At 33.1% G+C, this 22,007-nt stretch overlaps 1 protein-coding gene across 1 annotated transcript; it reads left to right on the top strand.

Moving 5' to 3' along the window:
- Positions 1 to 6,455: 6,455 nt before the first annotated feature.
- LOC105321044 (uncharacterized) lies at positions 6,456 to 17,355 on the top strand (the record flags this gene model as incomplete). The annotated part of the gene is made up of 14 exons (XM_066072093.1): positions 6,456 to 6,575; positions 8,361 to 8,405; positions 8,867 to 8,976; positions 9,315 to 9,545; positions 9,659 to 9,878; positions 10,216 to 10,312; positions 10,810 to 11,200; positions 12,937 to 13,132; positions 13,771 to 13,815; positions 14,322 to 14,431; positions 15,282 to 15,512; positions 15,614 to 15,833; positions 16,255 to 16,351; positions 16,710 to 17,355. Coding segments are annotated over 14 exons (2,526 nt in total), but the record flags the coding sequence as incomplete, so codon positions are not given.
- Positions 17,356 to 22,007: the final 4,652 nt, after the last annotated feature.

The raw sequence follows: 22,007 nt of genomic DNA, 5'->3' as shown, positions 1-22,007 counted from the left end.
AAGTTAAAAGTACAATTATAATGAAAGTTTGACTTAGATATTAATATAACTCTTTAATAACGTTCAATCAAAATTGATAATTATATGGTGTTTTCCCTGTTGCCCATAACTCCGCTAAATTAAACCATCTAGCGAACGTTGTTAATTTCATACCTGAGTGGTCACCTGTGTAAAGTTTTTTTTATAGGCTTACGTGGTCTTACCTGTTATTGTAAAAATTATTTTAACGCATAATATGAATAAACTAGACACGATCTCGTTGCGAGCAACGAGGAGGTCTTCCGTCTGATTTTAGAATTTGAGATACATGTTCGATCTTGATTTTGCTATTTAACAGCTAAACATGATTTAGAATAGAAAAACGGGGTCTACATTCTAAGGGCCAGATACTATTTTGTTTCAGGGATAAGAGCTTTGTTCAAAAAGTGTTTAGAAATTCGTTACCGTTCTTGAGATATCTGAGAAAAAAAATTTTAAGGGGCCAGTCCCTTACCTCCTTATTGGAGCCGCTGAACCAAATTTTGAAGGTTGCATTTTGTAAATTACATTATTTTGAGCATCTTTTCTTCTACCCTGCATTTCAAAATATTTTCCTTTGTCATAGTTTATGGACTCATCACCCCTAAAAAATCCTTTTTCCATAACACATGAATAAATCATTACAGTACTTGGATACAGAACTGTAAGATAAACATATTTGCTTCTATAGCCTTTCATTAAATTTCCCTCAGTAAAGAGCTACAGTTGAAAAATTTTAGAGCCCTTTAGTTCCCTAATTCTAAGGACCAGCCCCTTTTTCTTGATATCAAATAAAAGGTCATTTAAATCTCAACACATTTTGTTCAACAACTGTTTAGAAATTCGTTACCGTTCTTGAGATATATGGGAAAGAACATTTTAGGGGCCGATCCCTTAACTCCTTATAGGGGCCGTTTAACGAAATTTTGCAAATTGCATATGATTTAGATCATCATTCTGAGCATCTTTTCTTCTATACTGCATTTCAAAATATTTTTCCTTTCTGAGATATGGGTGATCAAAATTCTGGACTTTTGGCCCTTAAAAACCCCTAATTACGTAACACATGATAAAATCATTACATTCATTGGATACATAACTGTAAGATAAACATATTTGCTTCTATAACTGTTCACAAAATATCACTCAGTAAAGGGCTACAGATGAAAGACTTTAGAGCCCTTTGGTCCCTTAATTTGAGGAGCCAGCCCCTTTTTCTTGATATCAAATGAAAGGTCTTGTAAAAATTAATCTTTTTTGCATTACAAGTGTTAACAAAATATTTTTCAGAAAAGAGACAAACTAAGAAAACCAGTAAAAATTACGACGTTTTTTAAGTCTCAATTTTCGGGACCAGGGGAGCTTAAACGCCTTTTGAGCATGACAGATATGAACGCCAAATAGCACATCTACAATCTCTTGTCTACAATCCCTGAAAGTTTGAACTCAATATCTTTTACCGTTTAGGAGGAGATCCCTGGACAAGCCGACCCTCTGAAAATCGTTAAAACGTCATTTTCTCAAGAACGGAAATGACGTCATCAAAATAAAAAAATGTATATTAAGTTCGGATTAATATCTATTAGATCTGAAAGTTTCACGAAAATCGGCTGAGCCATTTTCGAGAAATCGCCTGCACAAATTTTGTAAGAAAAAAAATAATAATAATAGGGAAAAAGAAACCGAACGAAAACAATAAGGTCTTCCGTTGGAAAACGGAAGACCTTAATAAAATGAAGATACTTTTTTCCAGGCCGTATTTTGCATTAAAGTTGTATTAAACAGAAACGACACGAAAACATTTTTAAACTGTACTTCAGTCGTGTAAAAAATGTAGAAGATACCAAATTATGTTGAAAAGGGGGAAAAAGGACAATTTTTCCTTAATTTTAAACAATTTTGGAACTACACTTTAAATACACTTCAGTTGTTTGTGGGGCTGTTCAATATTTAAATATTCGAATTGAAATCGACCATTTATAGGCTAGTAACTGGTCTTCCAATGCAGTTGTCAATTTATTACCGGTATTAAGGATTGTACTAGAATATTTACGAGTAATACTTAGTGTAATAAAATATAATAGAGGTAATAGAGATACATTTTTGATTCCAGTTACTAGGTTAAATTATAACTTATGTCCGTTATATATGCCCAATGCTACAGTCTACTATATCGTAAACTTAGAAATACTTAGAAATCTCTTTTTAAAAAAAACCACTCCTCTACTTTTCTTTTTGTAAACGCTTTACATATTTTATTCTATCAAGTTAAGGAACACGTACTTACTCAATCTTTATATATTGTATACAAAACCAATATTGTTGATAATAGCAAACAAGAAGATGACTTTTCTGCAAAAATTTCTACTAGTATATGTTCATGTTAAAAAAACAATAACTTTGACAGACTGTTTAGGTTTGATTTATTCAATTGATTTAGATATCAATTCTACATCGATAGATTGTCATTGAAATAAGTTTGAAATGGATAATACACATTTCTTTGGTCTTTTAGATTTATTTAAAGATTTGCCAAAAAAAAAAGAAAACAGTTATCATATTTAAAAAATTTATTAAATATTTCATTAATACAGATGACTTAATAATACTTTTTCATTGAATCAATGGAACAATGTTTAAAATCAATTAATAAAAATACAGATTATTAAATTAATCCCTCATTGGAGTATCATATAGAATATCATTACAGCACTTCTTATCAATCTAAACCAGTAATTAATTGTTCTTGTTCTCTTCTGTCTCCCTTTACCTGTACACCAATCTCACCACCACTCAATAGTGATTGATGAAATGTATCAGACTACACATTACAGATTCGCTTTGTATCGTTATCACATCTCTAATTTAATTAAAACAAATTATCTTTATACTCAATTGCTTTCTGAAGAAAAATACATGGTTTATTTACTAGTATTTGTTTCTTATTTCTTAAAATACGGTAAGCAACCGAATAAGCTTGAAACAAGGAGGCTTTGATCAGTTTTAATTCTTGAAAATGACCGTACTTTGGACATTCTAGGATGAAGTGATATTCATCTTTACTCCTATTAAGGACACAAAATCTACAAATGCAGTGCGAATGTACAGTTTGGTTATAACGACCTTGTTCAATTGCAGACAATTTATATTTTTTCAGACAGTGGACAACACTATTTCTGATATACATTTTAAAGAAAAGACCGGAGACCAAAAGAGTCGTACAAATATTTGTATACGTAACATTTAGAGGGACATGCAAAGAAAGCATCCCTCCCCCGGTTTGGGATTTTACAAAGCACATTTTGTGCGTAACAAACATGTCTAAACCAGTACAGCATAACAAATCATTACCATAAAAATATCTAAGAATTTTTTGCGTATTAATTTTTTTTTTATCCAATATGTCATTATTTTTAACTTTCTGAAAATAATTAAAATAAAGCCATATTTTGGCATTGGTTCTTATATGAAGGATACCTATTCTGGATGATCAATGTTTGGTATAATTGGATGACGAATCTCGACTGCAACTTAAGTTTGTAAATATATATTCACTCTTTTTACGTTATTAATTAATATGATATCAAAGCAAATATATATTTTGATAAAAACTCCTGCTGACTTAAATTCGCCAAAGCTTGTCAATCAACTTACTTTTATTTTGCTACATTGTATTTCTTAGTAGCTAAACAAAACGTCGGTTTGGGATTAATTTCCCGATTATTACTGATCAGGTAAAATTTAATTATAGTTTAGCGACATTATCTTACACGTGTTGAAACATCAAAGGTGTAAGCAGTAACTCTGGTACAGGAATTCAATATTTACTGGCAAAATGTCTTCATTTATAAGCATAGATTACTTAAAATTAATTAAAGTTGAGACTGTAAAAATACATTTGAGTTCATCGACTATATACATGCATTACTTTCTGACAATCTTTGATTGAAATATGCGTGACTAACTAATTATTGTATAAATTACTTATGATTAATTATTTCCTTTATACATAAAATTCATTTCTTTTTATGGAATACTTGAAAAGTAACAAGCAATATCTTGCTAATACAGGGCAAACAATGAGGTGTTTGTATTTAATAATTAAATTTTATTGATCTTTTAAGTGAAGTATTACTGTGACAAAGGCATTGTAGAATATAACTCTTACAAAGAGAAATGAATTTGAAATCATACATTTGGACGTGTGAAAAAAAGTTTCTGTTTCGAACATGGCAGAAAGGTTACTTTAAGCACGGTTATGAATCAACCATTATTCAGTACTCATTGAATTTGGTAAACTTTTAATTTCACACACGTTAAAATTGAGTATTTTTTTTTTATCATTTGCTTCGATTAACTCTTCCATGATCGGAAATTTTAATAGCTCTTAACTTGATCATACATACAATTTCATTAACACAAGTATGTGATAACAGGATTTCCGAAATATAATTATTAAAGACGGGAGGGATATGACGGACCACGTTGACCTTACATCGCGTGTACATGTCTTTGACCTTACATGGCGTGTACATTTATTGTCTGAACGCTGACAATGCCTAGATATACATGTATTTACGGATCAGGAGTACTTCAATTACTTCTTTGCCTACTTTGTAAGTATTTTGTTGTATATGAGCTGCAATGTATATGAATATCGCCAAGCGCAGATCCAAGAATTTTTTAGGGGTGGAGTGGAGGTCCACTCTTTCCCTGTAACCCCCCCCCCCCCTTCCCCCCAAAAAACCCTTTTGACTTGAAAATTTTTCTTCAAGGTAAAAATATTTTTATATCTTTCTTGGAAGTAAAAAATGTTGCTAGCCAAAATGTGGATGTATGTATGTTTGGTTAAGTGTGTGGCAAGATTGTGGGGCGGGTTGGGGTAGGGGGGGGGGGGCTAGAATAACTGCTTTTTTCTAATGCTGTCCGTGTTTCCCAAAAGTATTCGTTGTCCATCTATTTATTAGAAGTTTACTTGTCAATGTCCTCCTTGCAAATTTCACGGAATAGTCAGTCCAAACATCTCCCATGTATCCGTGCAGGATTAAAAAGTCAAATAGAAAGAACAGCTAATTTTTCACACATGTGAAAGTTGCCATGATAATTACAGTCTTCTTGGAGTCTGAAGTCAGTCAATGCTTTTAGTAAGCTTTACTTTTGATCAAAAAAGAAATCAACAAAGTTGAGCAGCAAGAGTTTGAAGACATTGTTAAATAATAATTTAAACTTTGTAAACCGGCATATTTGACAAAAATTATTTTTGATTAATGCATTATTTCTACTAATTAACTTTTACCTGTAATGTAGGCTTTAAAACAATGTTTTTGCTTCAAGTCTTGACAGGTACTAATGGTCTCTGATTGTATACTACCGGTTATAACGAACAAGTGATGCAATCTTTACATTGATTAAGACTTATTTCTATTTTCATATGAAGCAGATCTAGAATTTTTTTCAAAAGCTTGTGAAATCAAAAAAAATTAAACACTGGCTGTGGCCTTTAAGTCGACATTTGGATATATATACTAATGATGTTTTATCCATAAACAACAGTTACTGTCACTCTTTTGTTAACTCAGTATATCACAGTGAGCTTAAAATAAAATATACCACAAAGTCTGTGTTTCATATTTGGATATTTTAATAGAAAAAGACGTTTATGGTAACTTAACAACAAAATTATATGATACACGTGATGGTTTTAATTTTCTACGTCAACTTCCTATACTTATGTAACAATATACCATCATCACCTGCTTATGGGGTTTATGTCTCTCAGCCAATTCGTTATGCAAGAGCATGCTCTACATACAAACACATTCTTAAACGAGGCAATCTACTAACGAACAAGTTGTTGGAACAAGAATATCAAGAACCTTGACTAAAATCATCTTTACGCAAGTTTCTATGGTCAATACGATGACCCTGTCAGCAAGTACCATGTTTCATTATGCCACAAGCTGACTGACGTTTTTCATACTTGTTAGATCATTATTTATACACCGGACTAACTACGATTTCTTCCGTTTCTCATGACGTTGATAATGAGCACACGGTGAGTGCGACCAGTCGGCAGGGGATGCTTTCTCCTCCCAGGCACCTGATCCTACCTCTATCTTTTTAGAGGTCCACGTTGCTCTTCTTTGACTTTGTATTTCGCCTTATGGATTTTTGAGATGGTTGACAGTTTGTTATTGTTATTTTTTCATTTAGACATATGTTACCTATGATATGTGTTTAACCTACACATAAACCTATTAAGGTTAAATACATATTTGCAAAAAGATACTCTTCCTTAGATGAATTACTCTCATTCATCATTTCTTACAAATAACTGCTTAGTTTTATCAAATTATGCCTTTTGAAACCATGATGCAATTCTTATACTCGTTCATGTCCTTGTCTGTTTAAAGTCACATCAGACGCCTTCGCCTTGAAACACGAGTGATGCCCAGGAGGTCAGGAGAACCATACTGTCCTCCTCCCATCCATATGTCCGACCATCTCGGAGGACAACGGTCAACGTGTCCCTCAGTCTTCTTACTATCAACGAGCTAGTAAGTGGAAACTAGATAACTGCTTGCATGGGCTGGTTAGAAGAACTGATATCACTTTAAACGGACAACTAGTTAGTTAGTGGAAATAATTGATTGCATGGGCTAGTAAAAAGAACTGATATCACGTAATTCGGGGTACAGGTTAGTTAGTTGAAATTATTGATTGCATGGGCTAATAATAAAAACTGATATCACGTAATACGGGCAACAAATTAGTTAGTGGAAATTATGATAATTTAATGACACATGGCCATCAAGTTAGTGGAACTTGGTTAATGGAATGGATATTACTGTATTGACCAACGAATAAGTAAGATAACACTAGATTACTGTCAACGAAAAAGTAAGTAAAACAAATGTTATTGTTTTAGTCAACAAGTTAGTATTACAGATTCACTTAATCTTACTGTCAACTAGTTAATAAATATTACATTAACTTCAACAAACAACAAGAAAGAAGTTGAATAAGTGTCATTTTATGAGACATCTTTTAGGCAACATTCATTTCAGTGTTGTATGTGAAATAACAATTATTTATACAATAGAATGTTTATGGCAAATTGAATTGTTACTTTGTTTAAATCGACAAGTTAGTACATGTAATTTATGTATCTCACCAATATAAGTAGTTAAAATCACAACAGTATTCAAGGACAACGACGAAATTTATTATTCATACGATACACTTCTTCAGCGAATTGATAAATTGAATTAAGGAGGCTGGGGGTGGCTGCCATTTTAGACAATATTTATCTCCTTCAAAAGAAGAGCTCCATATAAAAAATATAGAAAATGATAAAATTTCATATTAAAATATATGAAAGTAGTTGATAGCTTCAGAAATCGCATATAAAATTTTCAAATAAATCTGATGGTTTTATATTATATTATATTTTGACCCCCCAGCCTCCTTAAGAACCGTTTAAAAAAGAGCTTGGACAGCACATGACAAATTTCGATTTGATGAAGGTGGGGCTCTATTCATGGTTAAGCCTCTAGTCACTGTCTAATAGATTTCAATACATTGAACGCAATGACACACTCCGTCTTCACAAGGGATGTATATTTCAGCGTCAATCTCACACAGCAGAGATCTCTCTATGGAGAAGGCTTACATAGCCATTGCATTTTGCCTAATCCATTTATGTAAATGTATATTTGCATAATAAAATATTTACATCGACCAAGTATTATTCCCTCTATTTCTTACGGAAACATATAGTTAATTCATAGCTCTATAGAAACAGCCTACAGCGGCTGAAACTGAAAAGAAAGTGACAGGACCAATGCAATGTCGCTACCTTCATATCCCGAATGAATCCCCATAGAAAGCATTTAATTGTTTAAATATGTTCAAATAGGACCTTGGCAAACAGCTTTTCAAGTTTTGACAGTCTATGAATATTAATAAGCTTAATCTAACGAAATAAAAGAAAGGAGGCCAATATTTGACAGCATGGTTGATGAGCAATCTAGACAGAAACATCCCACCGAAACTCCAAGCTCTTGTTAAAACGGTTTTATATACTTCTTCCAGTAAACAAAAGATAAAGTTGGGTATCTTAAGCTAGTAATTGCCACTTGTGTCAAACAAAATGCAACTGTTAATTATTTAACTTGTCATTAATTTCTGTGTAAGGGAGCGAGATTGATATTAATTACCATATTTAACAATGAATTATTACGCCAGGGGCCTACTTAAAAAACATCAACGCTTTATCATTCAATCAAGAAATTGTACAAAATGAACCTAAATGGAAACTGTTTTGTTTTGTTTTTTTGCAGGACGTAAAGACACAACGGTTTTCAACAACTGGCTGGCTCACAATCGTAAAATATAACTTAACAATTCTTTATTATATATTAAATACTATTGTATTAGGAAGTACATGTATATCAGTATTCAATTTTAAAAGGGATAACAAAAAATGATCAATAATCCTATACTTAAGGCGATTAAGGAGACTGCATTAAGATGTTTGTGGATTTGATTTATGGAGAGTAATTTTTATGAATAGAAAGCATTTTAAAAAACCGAAAACATTTTAAAAAACAAAAAATAGAGAAGATTTTAGCTTTTAAAGCAATGAAACTATCATTAAAGGCTTTTTGCTTATATTTACAAAGGGTGGTCTTTTTTATGGAAAAGATTATTTGTATTGAATGTATGAACATAAAAATGAACTGTTTTGACCATGTGACAGGTGTTATTGCTATTTCAATATCCTGTTATTACTACTTCGGTTGCTTCTTATTAAACACAATTAAAAACAAGAAATAATTTCCTTCAGAAATGGATGGATGACAGGCTGAGATGGTCAGAGACCAAGTACCCGGATGTGGCCCACGTCTATTGCCCTTCGTCTGAGATTTGGACTCCCCAACTGTTCATTGTTAATTCGTGAGTCCTTTGAAACGTCTTTAAGGAGACATTTTGGTGGTCATTACATTACGGTTTCCTGTCAGTTCCACTTGAAATTGTTGATCATTGTTCTTGCCATAAACTATCAGTAAACAAATATTCAACATTCCCTACCTTAATATGATAAATAATATCCAACATCTATATGAACACAGACCTTTTATACCGTAACTGTGTACGGTATAAAATACATAAATACATATGTATATAAATGTCCCTGACAATCTAGCCCTTATGAATATATGAATTCCAATATACAAGATTTTAAAAAACAATAATTTTTTTTTTTATCCTTTTGGGGCGACGTGAAATATCAGTCAACAAGAGGTATCCATTTTAGAAGATGAGCATGTATTGTTGAGCGTACATAGAGACGGTTTGGTGGAGTGGAAGTTGCCGCGTATATTCAGCACATTTTGCGTCGTCGATGTCACATACTACCCGTTTGATACTCAGAAATGTGTCATAGAAGTTTCTAGCTGGGTATACACAATTCAAGAGCTAATCTTATTACCTGCAAAGAGCAGTGCCAACTACGAGGATATACGGTCAGTTTTGAGATCTTTGGCGAGGAAGTCTTACTGCATTGATTTTTTGATTGCAATTTTGTACACTGAGTGAATTTCAACGAAGCTTATGTCACTCCACTTTGATTTGACAGACCGCATGGAGAATGGTCGCTGATTTCATCCTCTGTTTTTACTGAGGAATTACATGAGATTAGAGAAGATGGCGTTGTTGAAATTTACTCACAACTAGATATTTTTGTTAAAATGGAACGGAAGTCGTCCTACTATGTGACCAGTGTGTTACTTCCTATTGTACTGACGTCCTTCTTGAGCTTATTTGTTTTTTTATTACCAGTTGAATCAGGGGAAAAGGTATATATTTTGTAGCCATTGTAAATGAAAAGGCGGTGATGAGGCACAATCTGAAAATACATTTACATATAAAAACTACTGGCATCTGACGTTATATATTCTTCTCATGATAAAAAAGTACCCCTTCCTAAAGTCAGGTGCCTGTAACAAAAAACTGAAGAATAGATAACAGGAGGAAAGCTTTTGATTTTGTTAAATTTCTACCTCAAATTATCTATTTCTTTCCAGGTTAATTACTAATACATCCTCAATCTGCTGTTCGTTCAAAGAAAATCTTGTTAAAATAAGATGTACGACCTATCCTATCGAGCAATTATACATGATCTCCTATTTCTAGGTTGGTTTCATCCTCACAGTGCTGTTGGCTCTTGAAGTACTGTTGACCTTGGTCAGCGACCAGGTGCCCTCAACCTCCATCAATACCAGCATTTTGTGTAAGTTACACAAGATTTATCCGGGATAATCCTACACGTTACATGCACATTTACTCTACGATGTAGGTGTCTAATTCAGTTTTATCCTGAATCATTTAGGCGTTCGTCAAACTTTCTAAAAAAAATACCATAAAAGAACAAGAGAACCATCTTCCACAAATACACCTAAGCACTTTGACCAATATAAGATATCGATATTTAGCTAAGTTACCGGAATATGACACAAATTTATCTTTGTCAAAGTATGCATATTAATTTCATGCTATTAAAGTTCTGACCAAAATGAACATGCAAAAAATGATCATGTAACATAATTTTGAATTATGTTTCATTATAACTTTCTGGATTCAGATGTCCTCCTCTAAATAAACAAATGTTTACATTTGAACCTATAATTAAAATGCATTACAAATATTCCGGAAAATGTATTTCACAAATTTAATTTTTTTTATCCATATGGGCCAGTAATTTGTTGATCAAATTCACTGTGTTTTCAGCTGTTCATCTGGCGTTCATGATATGTTTTGGAGTAGTATGTTGTTTGCTGACAGTGATGGTACTTATAATATACGAACGAGACCCAGCAATACCCATCTCATCACAATGGAAATGGCTGTACAGAAAGGTCCTGATGCCTTCATCGTGTTGGAAACTGTGTTTTTCTCGGGCTAATGAAAGGAGGATCAATGTCAAATCTTCACCCTCCAATAGACATGTTGGGACTTTTAGTGATGGTGACACAGACAGTGTGGACGGCAAGAACGCCTCCAATGATATAAGTTGGAGGGATATTGGCGCTGTGTTGGATCACCTTTTTTTTAGTTTCTATGGGAACACTGATCACGGTTTTCACTACTGGTTCTTTGATTGCTCTCACAACTGGAACAAGTGATTTTCAGGGGCACGTGCATCATTAATGTTGTGTTTTAACTACAAACTATAAATACATTATTCAAATCACAAGGCATGATCAGACTGCCGAAAAGACCCGTACAGTGGCCAACCTATGGACAACAAATCTAAAGAGATGATGTCCGTGCAATAATAGGAACACTTAATTGGAACACAGTGAATAGTTTCCAGTGAATTGTGAGCTTAATTTTTGATTGATTATATTCATAATTTTTTGCGAAAATGTATAATTGTTAATAAAGAAAATAAATTTGTTATCAAACCGTATTTTTTATTCGTTGTCTTTTCTCTTTTCTTATTACGGCACTTTTCCTGATTATAAATAAAGTTATTAGACTTAAAACATTTTAGTTCTGTTTAAAGATAAATTACAATTTTTTATGCTTTTGGTTTTTTTTTCAATATAATGTAGGTCAAAACATACATTCGTCACCACATACTTCTACGCTTTTCTGTCTTGTGTCCAATGCTGAAACTGTCGCCATGTCCATTTGTTTTCCTTTATTTCTTTATCTACTGATCTCCTGTAGGCTTATCTCTCTTTCTTTCACCAGTCGGTGTCCATCTTAATATTATCCATGCTGTTGAGATTTTCCTTATATCTTTAAAAGGTTTTACCTAGTGAACTGCATGGAGAACCTCCATATGAGGTCTTTACAATGTATTTACAACAGTAAATTATCGTGTGGTGCTTGTAACTTTCTGTGTAATGTTTATCGTCTTCAAAATGTGCAGTATTTTCTTTTTGACAACATTTTTTTGTATTTAATTAACTACCTATGCGTGAAATGTGCATTGTGACTTTCAGTAAGTCCTTTAATTAAGTAAAGTGATAGTGTCTTCGCGATTGCAATCGAGCTCTTTGTATAGAAGAAACAATGGTAAGTAATAACAATAAAACTGGTTATTTTTAGTTTGAATTTGAATAGCGTAATTTGAATTGTGCCGATTACGGATGACATAGTATTGTGATGAAGATAGACAGGTCATCATAACAAGATCTTATTTCATTACATTTTGAACACGGGTAGTTAATTTGCAAAAGGATCAAATGTACGAAGAACTTGCAAAATGACGTTAACATTGTGTTGGTTGTTCCTTTACTATTTTGGTAAGTATTTCAATCAATAGTAACACTGCTTTTACAATTGGTTTATGTATGTATTGAAATTTTAAGGTCATGTTTTGTAAGAATTGCCAGAATTGCAAATATGTTTTTATATATTATTTTGTAATATCTATAGAATTAGATTCAATTCAATTTTAGACTCTAATTTTGTGAAATTGGTTGGTTTTTTTATTTTTATTTTCATGCAATGTACATGGAGTATTTGATTTTTTTATAATGATGATTATCATCGTGATATTTTTACGATTATTATTATCATTACTAATGTGAGCCCAATTCTAGAAAAAATTTGTGGCGAAGATGAATTTCTTTCATAACACAGATGCATATTCAGAGTGATGTAATAATTAAAGATGATGCACTTTAAGTTATTGTATAAGATTAATGAATATCATCATCATAATTATTTAACAAAATACAAATAAAAATATAGTTCTTATAAATACGTCTTATTTTCCTGAATTTTTGAAATACCATATCGAGTTTTGAAGAACAATATTGGATTCAATTGCATTAGGTTTTAAAATACCAGCGTCACTAAAATATACCGATATACAATAACATGTAACGACATCTCCTTTTGATATTTCCTAGTAATACTTCTACGTGTTTATACAATAGACAGCATGCTACAATCAACCTGGGGAGCTTGGAGCGATGCTGACGTCCATGCAATACGTGAATCCATCCTATCAAACACAACGTATCACAGACTGATCCGCCCCGCTGAAAATATGACCGTCAACGTCTCGCTAAGTCTCCTGACGGTCAACTTCTTGGTGAGTAGTGTTTGTAAAGATGTCGTCACATGATACGATTTATCATTCATTTATTTATCCTATCATTTATTTTTTTTAATGAAATTCAAATATACCTAACTCAAGGATATTGGTATAGCACGAGTTAAGTGTTTGATGATTAGGAAATTTGAACCGATTTTATTCTTTGAATTTTGAACTCCCATCTCCGTCATTTTATGGTTCAGCAAAGTTTGCAGCACATTACCACAAAAAACTAACTTGACCACATCTTAAATATTTGATAAAACGACATTAAATGAAACTGAACCCATTGTTAGAGTATAAAATGCATATAGCTGGTTGAAATTTTCAAACCATGTAAAAATGTGCTATATCTTTGAACCAGACATGTAGAATTCAAATCAGATAAATGATCTCATTGATAATGGGATGTTTAATCGAATTTTTAGTATGAATACTTTCCTCGCGACGGTAAGGGGAATGACATCATTTATAATTATGTTAACTGTGAAAATGTAGCACGTGACCACCTAAAATTTTTACTCTATTTGAAATATTGTTGTGAAGTAAAAATAAAATATGGCGATTATACGAACGTTTTTGAATTTTTATCATGATCAGTAATAAAGAAAACTTGAACTTGTTCATCTTTCCAGGACGTTAGGACTCAGACCCTGTCCACAACGGGTTGGTTAACCGTGGTAAGTAGTCTTCAATCTAGCATTGATTATAAGCACTGGTGAGTGTTCCACCATGGGTTTGCTAGCAGTGGTTATAAATCCAAATGTAATTACAAGTTAGAACACAATTATTTGAAGTCAACCACTTGTTGAGGTGGGTGGTACATGTAACTAGTCCCATCATGGGTTGGTTAAAAACTTTAATGAATAAACCATAGAAAGAATACCGGTGAAAAATAGACAACAATAGTTTCATTAGAGTGTTAATAATTAAAAATATAATAACAGTGAGATAACGAATACAAAGAGTTTGATAACTGCTTTCATGAATAATCGACTGCAGTTAAAAACAGGCAAGTAGTCCATTAAAGGCGGTTTTATATTCGTAAGTATTTTGCCTAAAATTAAGTTACAGTGGTACATTCACGTACATGTAATGCAATTACAGATATAAGAATCGAAAGTTAATTCCTTCCTCATAGAATTTTTGAACAAACTGATATTGCAATATATGTTATTTTTATAAGGAATGGCAAGATGATCGGTTAAGTTGGAACGCTGCTACATACCCGGATGTAGATCACGTGTACACGCTGGATTCAGAAGTCTGGAAACCAGAGTTGTTCATCGACAATTCGTGAGTTATCTAAAGATCCTGTAACGTCACGTCATACATCCAGAGAAAGTTAGATAGCTGGGTTTTGTGTCACTTTATATATGTTCTTCAATAAAAATTTTGAAATATACCTGAGGAACATGTTGCTTTACAAGAAACAACATAATGTATAATATATATATATAATTATATAGTAATCTGAATCCAATGCATCTACAAAATATAAGAACACTTTATTATTATACTTTAATTTTCTAAATATCGCAAACCCCCTCTATCTTGATATTATCACTTATTATTGTTTACGCCAGTCATAGGACAAGAGGTCACGATTTAGATAAACGTGAATCTCCGTAATATGAGGATGTTTGCATTGTAATGTCCTTTACTTCTGTTTGTACTCTTATTTTGAACTATGAACCCTTTCTGGGTGCACATTATCAAACTTGATTGCACATTTGTATCTAACGTAAATTAATAGGCCTATTAATTTACGTTAGATACAAATGTGCAATCAAGTTCTAGGACACCAGAATACATGTTTAGGTAAATCACTATACTATGAAGTTCTAAAGACCCCCCCCCCCCCCTTTTATGCCTATTTCTAAATGGGCCCTAGTGGTAGAGGGGATTGAACAGTTTGACAATCATCGGATATCCATGGGTAATAAAGTCCTTTACTCATCGCCCGACGATCTTTGAACAACTTTTAGGAAAATAACTGGTTACATTTTAAGAGCATGGCTGGTATTATTACCGTTTTCTGAATAGTTAAGAAAGACGGGTGCAAAAAATGTGGAAATATATCTTTTTGTAAAGAATAAAACTTTTTCGACTTTAAGAGCTCATTTTCTTTCTTTTTTCTTTTTAGTGTGGCAGATGTGTCAATACTGCAAGACTCAAACGTCATGTTCAAGGTTCAACGTGACGGGGTGGTAGAGTGGAAGTTGCCGCGAATCTTCACCACTTTCTGTGACGTTGATGTGACGTATTACCCCTTTGACACACAGAACTGCGTCATAGAGATTACAAGCTGGGCATACACCATTGATGAAATCTCGTTGCGGGCCACCAGAGATTCTGTTCACAAAGAGGACTTAAAGTAAAGAGAAAATAATTCAACATAATATTTCATACAGTTATTTTACCATATTAAGTAAAGTCAGACTAAAATGAAATTGTAAAAATCGATAATGTTTACAGACCGCATGGGGAATGGACAGTCTTGTCATCCTCTACCGAATTAAGAGAACTACACGAGACAAAAGTAAACGGATACACGGAAATATTTTCGCAACTAGACTTTTTCATCAAAATGCAACGGAAGTCAAATTACTACATAACCAGTGTTTTACTTCCCGTTATTCTAACATCCTATCTAAATATCTTCGTCTTTTTACTTCCGACTGACTCTGGAGAGAAGGTATGTTTCTTTGTAAATAAAGGTGATTAAAAATATTGAACTTTCAAAGTGAATAAGAAAGCTTTCATTTTTTAAGGAGGGCTGTATGGTCGGGGTCAATTTTAGAGTGTATTGATCTCCTTTTAAAGGAGAGCTCAGTTAAAAGATTGAGAATAATACTCAAATTTAAATGTTAAATCTATTGAAGTTTTCTTTGCTACATAATACAAATTGAGTTTATATCTCAAAACGTCATATCTAAAATTTTAAGGTAGATCTAACGATTAATTTGTTAATTAACCAACAATACACCTTTGTATTGTGTCCTCTAAAAGTAAAATGTTATTTTGTCTTTCCGTTGACCATATTTAATTGCTTTCCACGATTCATAAAACGACGTAATGACGGGCGTTCCAGGTTTTCCAAACGTTTGATGTTTCAGGTGGGATTTATTTTAACCGTGCTTTTGGCCTTGGCAGTGTTACTGACTTTAGTGAGCGATAGCATACCCTCAACATCCATCAACACCAGTGTCCTCTGTAAGCAATTCTTAATTTGTCAATGGAAGTATTGAATAAAGTACATTTACTTACCATATGTTACTTTATAGTGTAATTTTCGACTGTTGTTTAAAAAGTAAAGCGGTTGATATACTTTTATTTTGAAATAATTTTATTGTGCTAATTGTAGTTTCTTTTAGAGGTTAAATAAATGTAGAAGGACAACATTTTCTTATTATTACCAGACTATTACATATGTTAAAGGTATCCATGTTGCACATTCTAGAATGATATTCCATCTTCAAATGTAATGTGACATTACAATGCAATGTCTGTATCAAAACATGTGATCAGATATAAAGAAAAATGTCTTCACATTGACGTTTTAACTTTTCAGCTGTGTATCTAGCTGTGACGTTGTGCCTTGGAGTTGTCTGTTGTTTCCTAACCGTTCTCGTCTTCAAGATAAACTTTAAGGAACAAGATACACCAATTTCAGACGGATGGAGGCTTGTCTATGACAAAATACTAGAGCCATGTTCCTGCTGGAATAAGCGTTTTTATAAATCCGCAAGGAGAAAAGAATCCGTGAGCTCCGTGGACCTTAAGGATGAGACTGTGGTCATGGAGTACGATGGCGAGAAAAACGAATCAAGCCCTGAACCGGAACCATCAGACGAATTGAAATGGACACACGTGGCCACGGTCATGGACCAGTTTTTCCTTGTTGTCATGGGGATTGTTACGACAATGTCCTCAATAACATTTATGATAACGTTATCTGCAGGAGGGGCATTAAATCAGACGTAACCAACACCAGGACTAATAAGTGCTAGAGGAAACACGATTGATAAGTCATTTATAATGATAGAAAAATATTAACGTATTTCCAACGTCAAAACATATATTGTAAGGGATGGTCGTTATTCCGCAGACATTGAATTAAGAAAAAGTACAGGCGCAGCAAGAATTGTCAAGAAACTTCCAATATTGGCCTTCAGAGAATCAATGAATCTTGAAACGGATTGAAAATTTTAAAAGACTTGAAATCTGAATTATCGATTATATATAGAATTCACAACAGTCCTGTACTAGCGATACTGCTTACCTCTTTTTTAGAAAAATATCTCTCACTACAGTTTTCGTTATGAACACAATGCTATATATATATATATATATATATATATATATATATATATATATATATATATATATATATATATATATATATATATATATATATATTTCCTGATAATATTTATATCTGGCAACCTAATTTTAAGTAGCTCGTGTATTTTTAATGTTGGAAGGCTTTTTAAGCTCAAGTGAGCTGAAAGCTCAAGTGAGCTATTCTGATCACATTTTGTCCGTCGTCCGTCGTCCGTCTGTCTGTCCGTCTGTAAACTTTTTACATTTTGAACTTCTTCTCTAAAACCGTTTATCCAATTTCAACCAAATTTGGCACAAAGCATCCTTATGGGAGGGCGAGTATAAATTGCAGAAATAAAAGTCCGATCTGTATTCAAAGCTGAGAAAACCTTGAAACTGTAGAAAAAGGGGGGTGCATTTTTAAAAATCTTCTTCTCAAGAACTACTGAGTCCAATTCAACGTAGTTTAGCATAAATTATCCTTATGGGAAGGAAAATATAAATTGCAAAAATTAAGGGCTAATTCTGTTTCAAATCTGAGTTATTATGAAAATAATAATAAAGGAAAGGCGTGTTTCAACCAGTTTAATAGCTTCGGGTTCGGCATCCGGTAAAATGGGTAGGCAAGACTTCGCCTGGGCAAAACAAAAGATTGGCAGTTATTAATCTGTCAATCTCATTAAAATTTCGGGATATTTGATGGACCAGTATATTTGTATTCGCTGTAAATATTGCTGCAAAATAATGCGTATTTGCAATTGACGATTGCCAATCTGCCCCGGCTTTTATTTTGCCACGGCCCGGGTTTGCATACCCATTTTACCAAGACTCGTATTCCATACTTCTAAAACGAGGTTCTTTGTTTAAAGCAGCTATGACATTATACGAAAAAGGGTCGATCTGACTATGATGAATTTGCTTGTTGTGCAACAGTTCGCGTATGAAGGGAAATTTTTGAAACATGCAAAATATATTCATGCCGATTTTGTGAAGTAAATTGAGGCTAAATATTTCAATGCGCTGACAGTTTTCACACATGACGTTGGTGTTAGCTTGTTCTGATTTTCGTTTCGTTTTCATTATTTATGCTTTGTAACCTGGGAACTATCGTCTGTATTTCGTGATTTTTACGTATCAAATCAAACAGAGACTTCGGTAAATCAAACAGTTAACTGTTTACCTGCGCAAATTAAGCAAAATTTGATGTATCAAAAAAGTACTGAAATACAATCATTCTATCGGTAATTCGGCATTATCTTTTGCTTAATGGCAGATTAATGCAAAAGGTTTTGTTGAGATGCTCGGCATTTTCTCGAGTTTATTCAGTTTAATAGAGTTTGATATCGCTGACGGAAATATGCAGGTATATACATGTATATATATGATTCATTTCGAAAAAATAGATTGTGTTCTTTATTTGTTATAGTGCATGTTTCTTGTGTTTAATTGTTTACAATTTCTATTTACTAACCATATTTGAGTGTTAAGCTTCGAATTATAAGCAAGATACAGAGATTTGCTCACAATTCTATGTACAGAATTTTGTTTAAATCATGGTCCCCGGGGGTAGGGAGGGGCCACAATTGGGAGATAAATTTTTATACAGGAGTTTTATAGAGAAAATCTTTAAAAACATTTCTTTTAAAAACTATTTGGCCAAGAAAATTAAAATCAAATTAAAATGGAAGCATCCTCAGATAGTGTAAATTCAAGTTTGTTCAAATCATAGTCCCTGGGGGTGGGGTGGGGCCACAATGGGGGATCAAGTTTTACATAGGAATATATAGAGAAAATCTTTAAAATTCTTCTTCTCAAAAACTATTAGGCCAGGAAAGCTCAAATCTGATAGGAAGCATCCTCAGATAGTTTGATTCAAGTTTGATCAAATCATGGTCCCCGGGGGTGGGGTGGGGCCACAATTGGGGGATCAAGTTTTACATAGGAATATATAGAGAAAATCCTTAAAAATCTTCTTCTCAAAAACTATTTGACCAAGAAAGCTCAAATTGGCGGGTAACCATCCTCAGATAATGTAGATTCAAATTTGTTCAAATCATGGTCCCTGGGGGTAGGGAGGGGCCACAATGGGGGATACATCTTTATATAGAGAGAAAATCTCTAAAAATCTTCTTCTCAAAACTATTAGGCCAGGAAAGCCCAAATCTGAGTGGAAGCATTTCCAGATCGTATAGATTCAAGTTTGTTAAAATGAAAGTCCAGTGGTATGGTGAGGCCACAATTTGGGATGAATTTTTACATAGGAATATATAGAGAAAATCTTTAAAAATATTCTTTTTAAGGACTATTTGGCCAGAAAAGCTTAAACTTGTGTAGAGGCATCCTATTTTCAATTTTCTTTAGCAAGATCTACTGTACTTAGTTGTCAAGATATTTTGATACTGTAATGCTAATTTGATCAGAATTAAGGCAATTGTTGCTAAGGTGAGCGATGTGGCCCCTGGGCCTCTTGTTTAATGGTCATAATATACTGGTGCAAATTAATGTCACTAAAATAAAATATATACCATAGCTTAGTGAAATAGAGATAGATATTTTTAAACTGAAGTCGATTTATGTAGTAAAGATAAAATGTGTACAACGCGGTCGGTAAACGGGCTATTTTTCAAGTTGCTTTAACAATCTTAACAGTCTTAATTATGTAAGAATGCCTATTTAGGTCCAAGCAAAATATTTTTAAATGTGATATAATGAATTTTTGAATTTGCGAAAACAGATATTATAATAAATCGTTTTAACAAATTGTTGAATCCGTTAAAACGAATTAAATTTGTCTTATGTGTTTGAGGAAATCATTAACGTGATTTTTATCGGATATTTTGTTGATTCTAAATGTATTGAGAATCCTTATGAATTTTAAACACTTTGTGCAAGAATCCGGTCTTTACTCAAATAACCTTGCAATCACCGCAGCACAATTGTTATTTAAAAAGTCATTAATTATCATGCGATTTTGGTGTAATGTTATAGTTTTAAAATTTTATTTTTTATACAAAAGAAAAAAATGACAATAACAAACCGTGAACTATCTCAAAAATCCATAAAACGAAATACAAATTCAAAGCAGAGCAACATGGACCTCCAAATAGATAGAAGTAGGATCAGGTGCCTAGGAGGAGTAAGCATCCTCTGCTGACGGTCACACCCGCCGTGAGCTCTTAGTCGTAATCGGGGAAAAAATCGGAAAAGTCCGTAGCCAATTAGGTGAATAATTATGGTCTAACAATTTGTATGAAAAACCTCAGTCAGCATGCGACCCAGAGGAAGATGGTATTTGCTGACAAGGTCGTTGTATCGACCATAGAACGTACAAAAAGATGACTTCAAGCGAGAATATTGATAGTCCTGATTTATCAACTTGTTTGTCAGTAGCTTGCTTCGTCTTAGAAACTGTTCATACGAAGAGCATGCCCTTGCGTATCGAATCAACTGAGAGACAAAAACACCATATCCAGGTGATGAAGGTATATTGCTACCAAAGTAAGGAAAGTTGACTATAGTAAAATTGAAGTCATCGCGTTTATCATAACGTTTTGTTGTTAGGTTACCATCAATGTCCATGTCCAATAAAATATCCAAATATGAAACAGATGACGTAGACTATGTGGTATCATTTATTTCAAGTTCACTGGGATGTATCGAGTCGACGTAAGTATGGAAATAACAATTGTTAATGGATAATACGTCGTCGATATACCTGAATGTTGAGTTTAAGGCCACAGTGAGTGATTTATTTCTTTTACGTACAAGTTTTTGAATAAATTCTGCTTCATAAGAATACAAAAATAGATCTGCTAACAATGGGGCACAATTGGTACCCATGGGAATTCCAACAGATTGTTCGAAGACTTGATTTTATACAAAAAAGTTTGATTTAACAAATTGACAAAGAAGAAATCAAGCGGAAGCAGTTTTCCCAGCGTCTAAACTATTTTACTTATTACAGTATTTAAATGATATGCTACTTTTTTTTATAAAGGAGATATCAGAACAAACTTTTAAGAAATAAATCAAATTAAAGGGAATCGCGATTTCGGTCAAATTTCATTTTATACAATGCATTACATGTAGTAATGTACATGTATTACTATGAACAATCAAAACTTGAGTGTCAGTCGTTGAGTTATATGCAAGTCTCAGAGCTCATGTTTTTAACATTCTTGCGTTTATTGCATTCATTTTAGATCTAAATCTGGAATTTTCTTTTCAACGTTCAAAATGTAAACAAAACCATGACAAAAAGCTTGACAATAACATAACAAAGAGCTCTGTATCACGCTTATAACTTCACGACTGACGCTTAAATTTTGGTTGAATATTAGAAATGTTCCACTGAAGCATTTAAAAAAATAAAATCGGAAAAATAAATCCGTGACCATGCCCCTTTAATCACAATTTAGTTACAATTACTAAAATAATCTGATCAATTTAGACAATGTCAGTGTTTTGAGAGGGGTTTTTTCCGAATAACATTGATTACTCAAAACGTGCCTTTCACACAATGTTTGATTGAGATTTTACTGCATCA

The sequence above is a fragment of the Magallana gigas genome, chromosome 2, assembly GCF_963853765.1.
Source record: "Magallana gigas chromosome 2, xbMagGiga1.1, whole genome shotgun sequence".
NCBI classification, from domain to species: Eukaryota; Metazoa; Mollusca; class Bivalvia; order Ostreida; family Ostreidae; genus Magallana; species Magallana gigas.
This window is presented reverse-complemented; position numbering and strand designations above follow the sequence as displayed.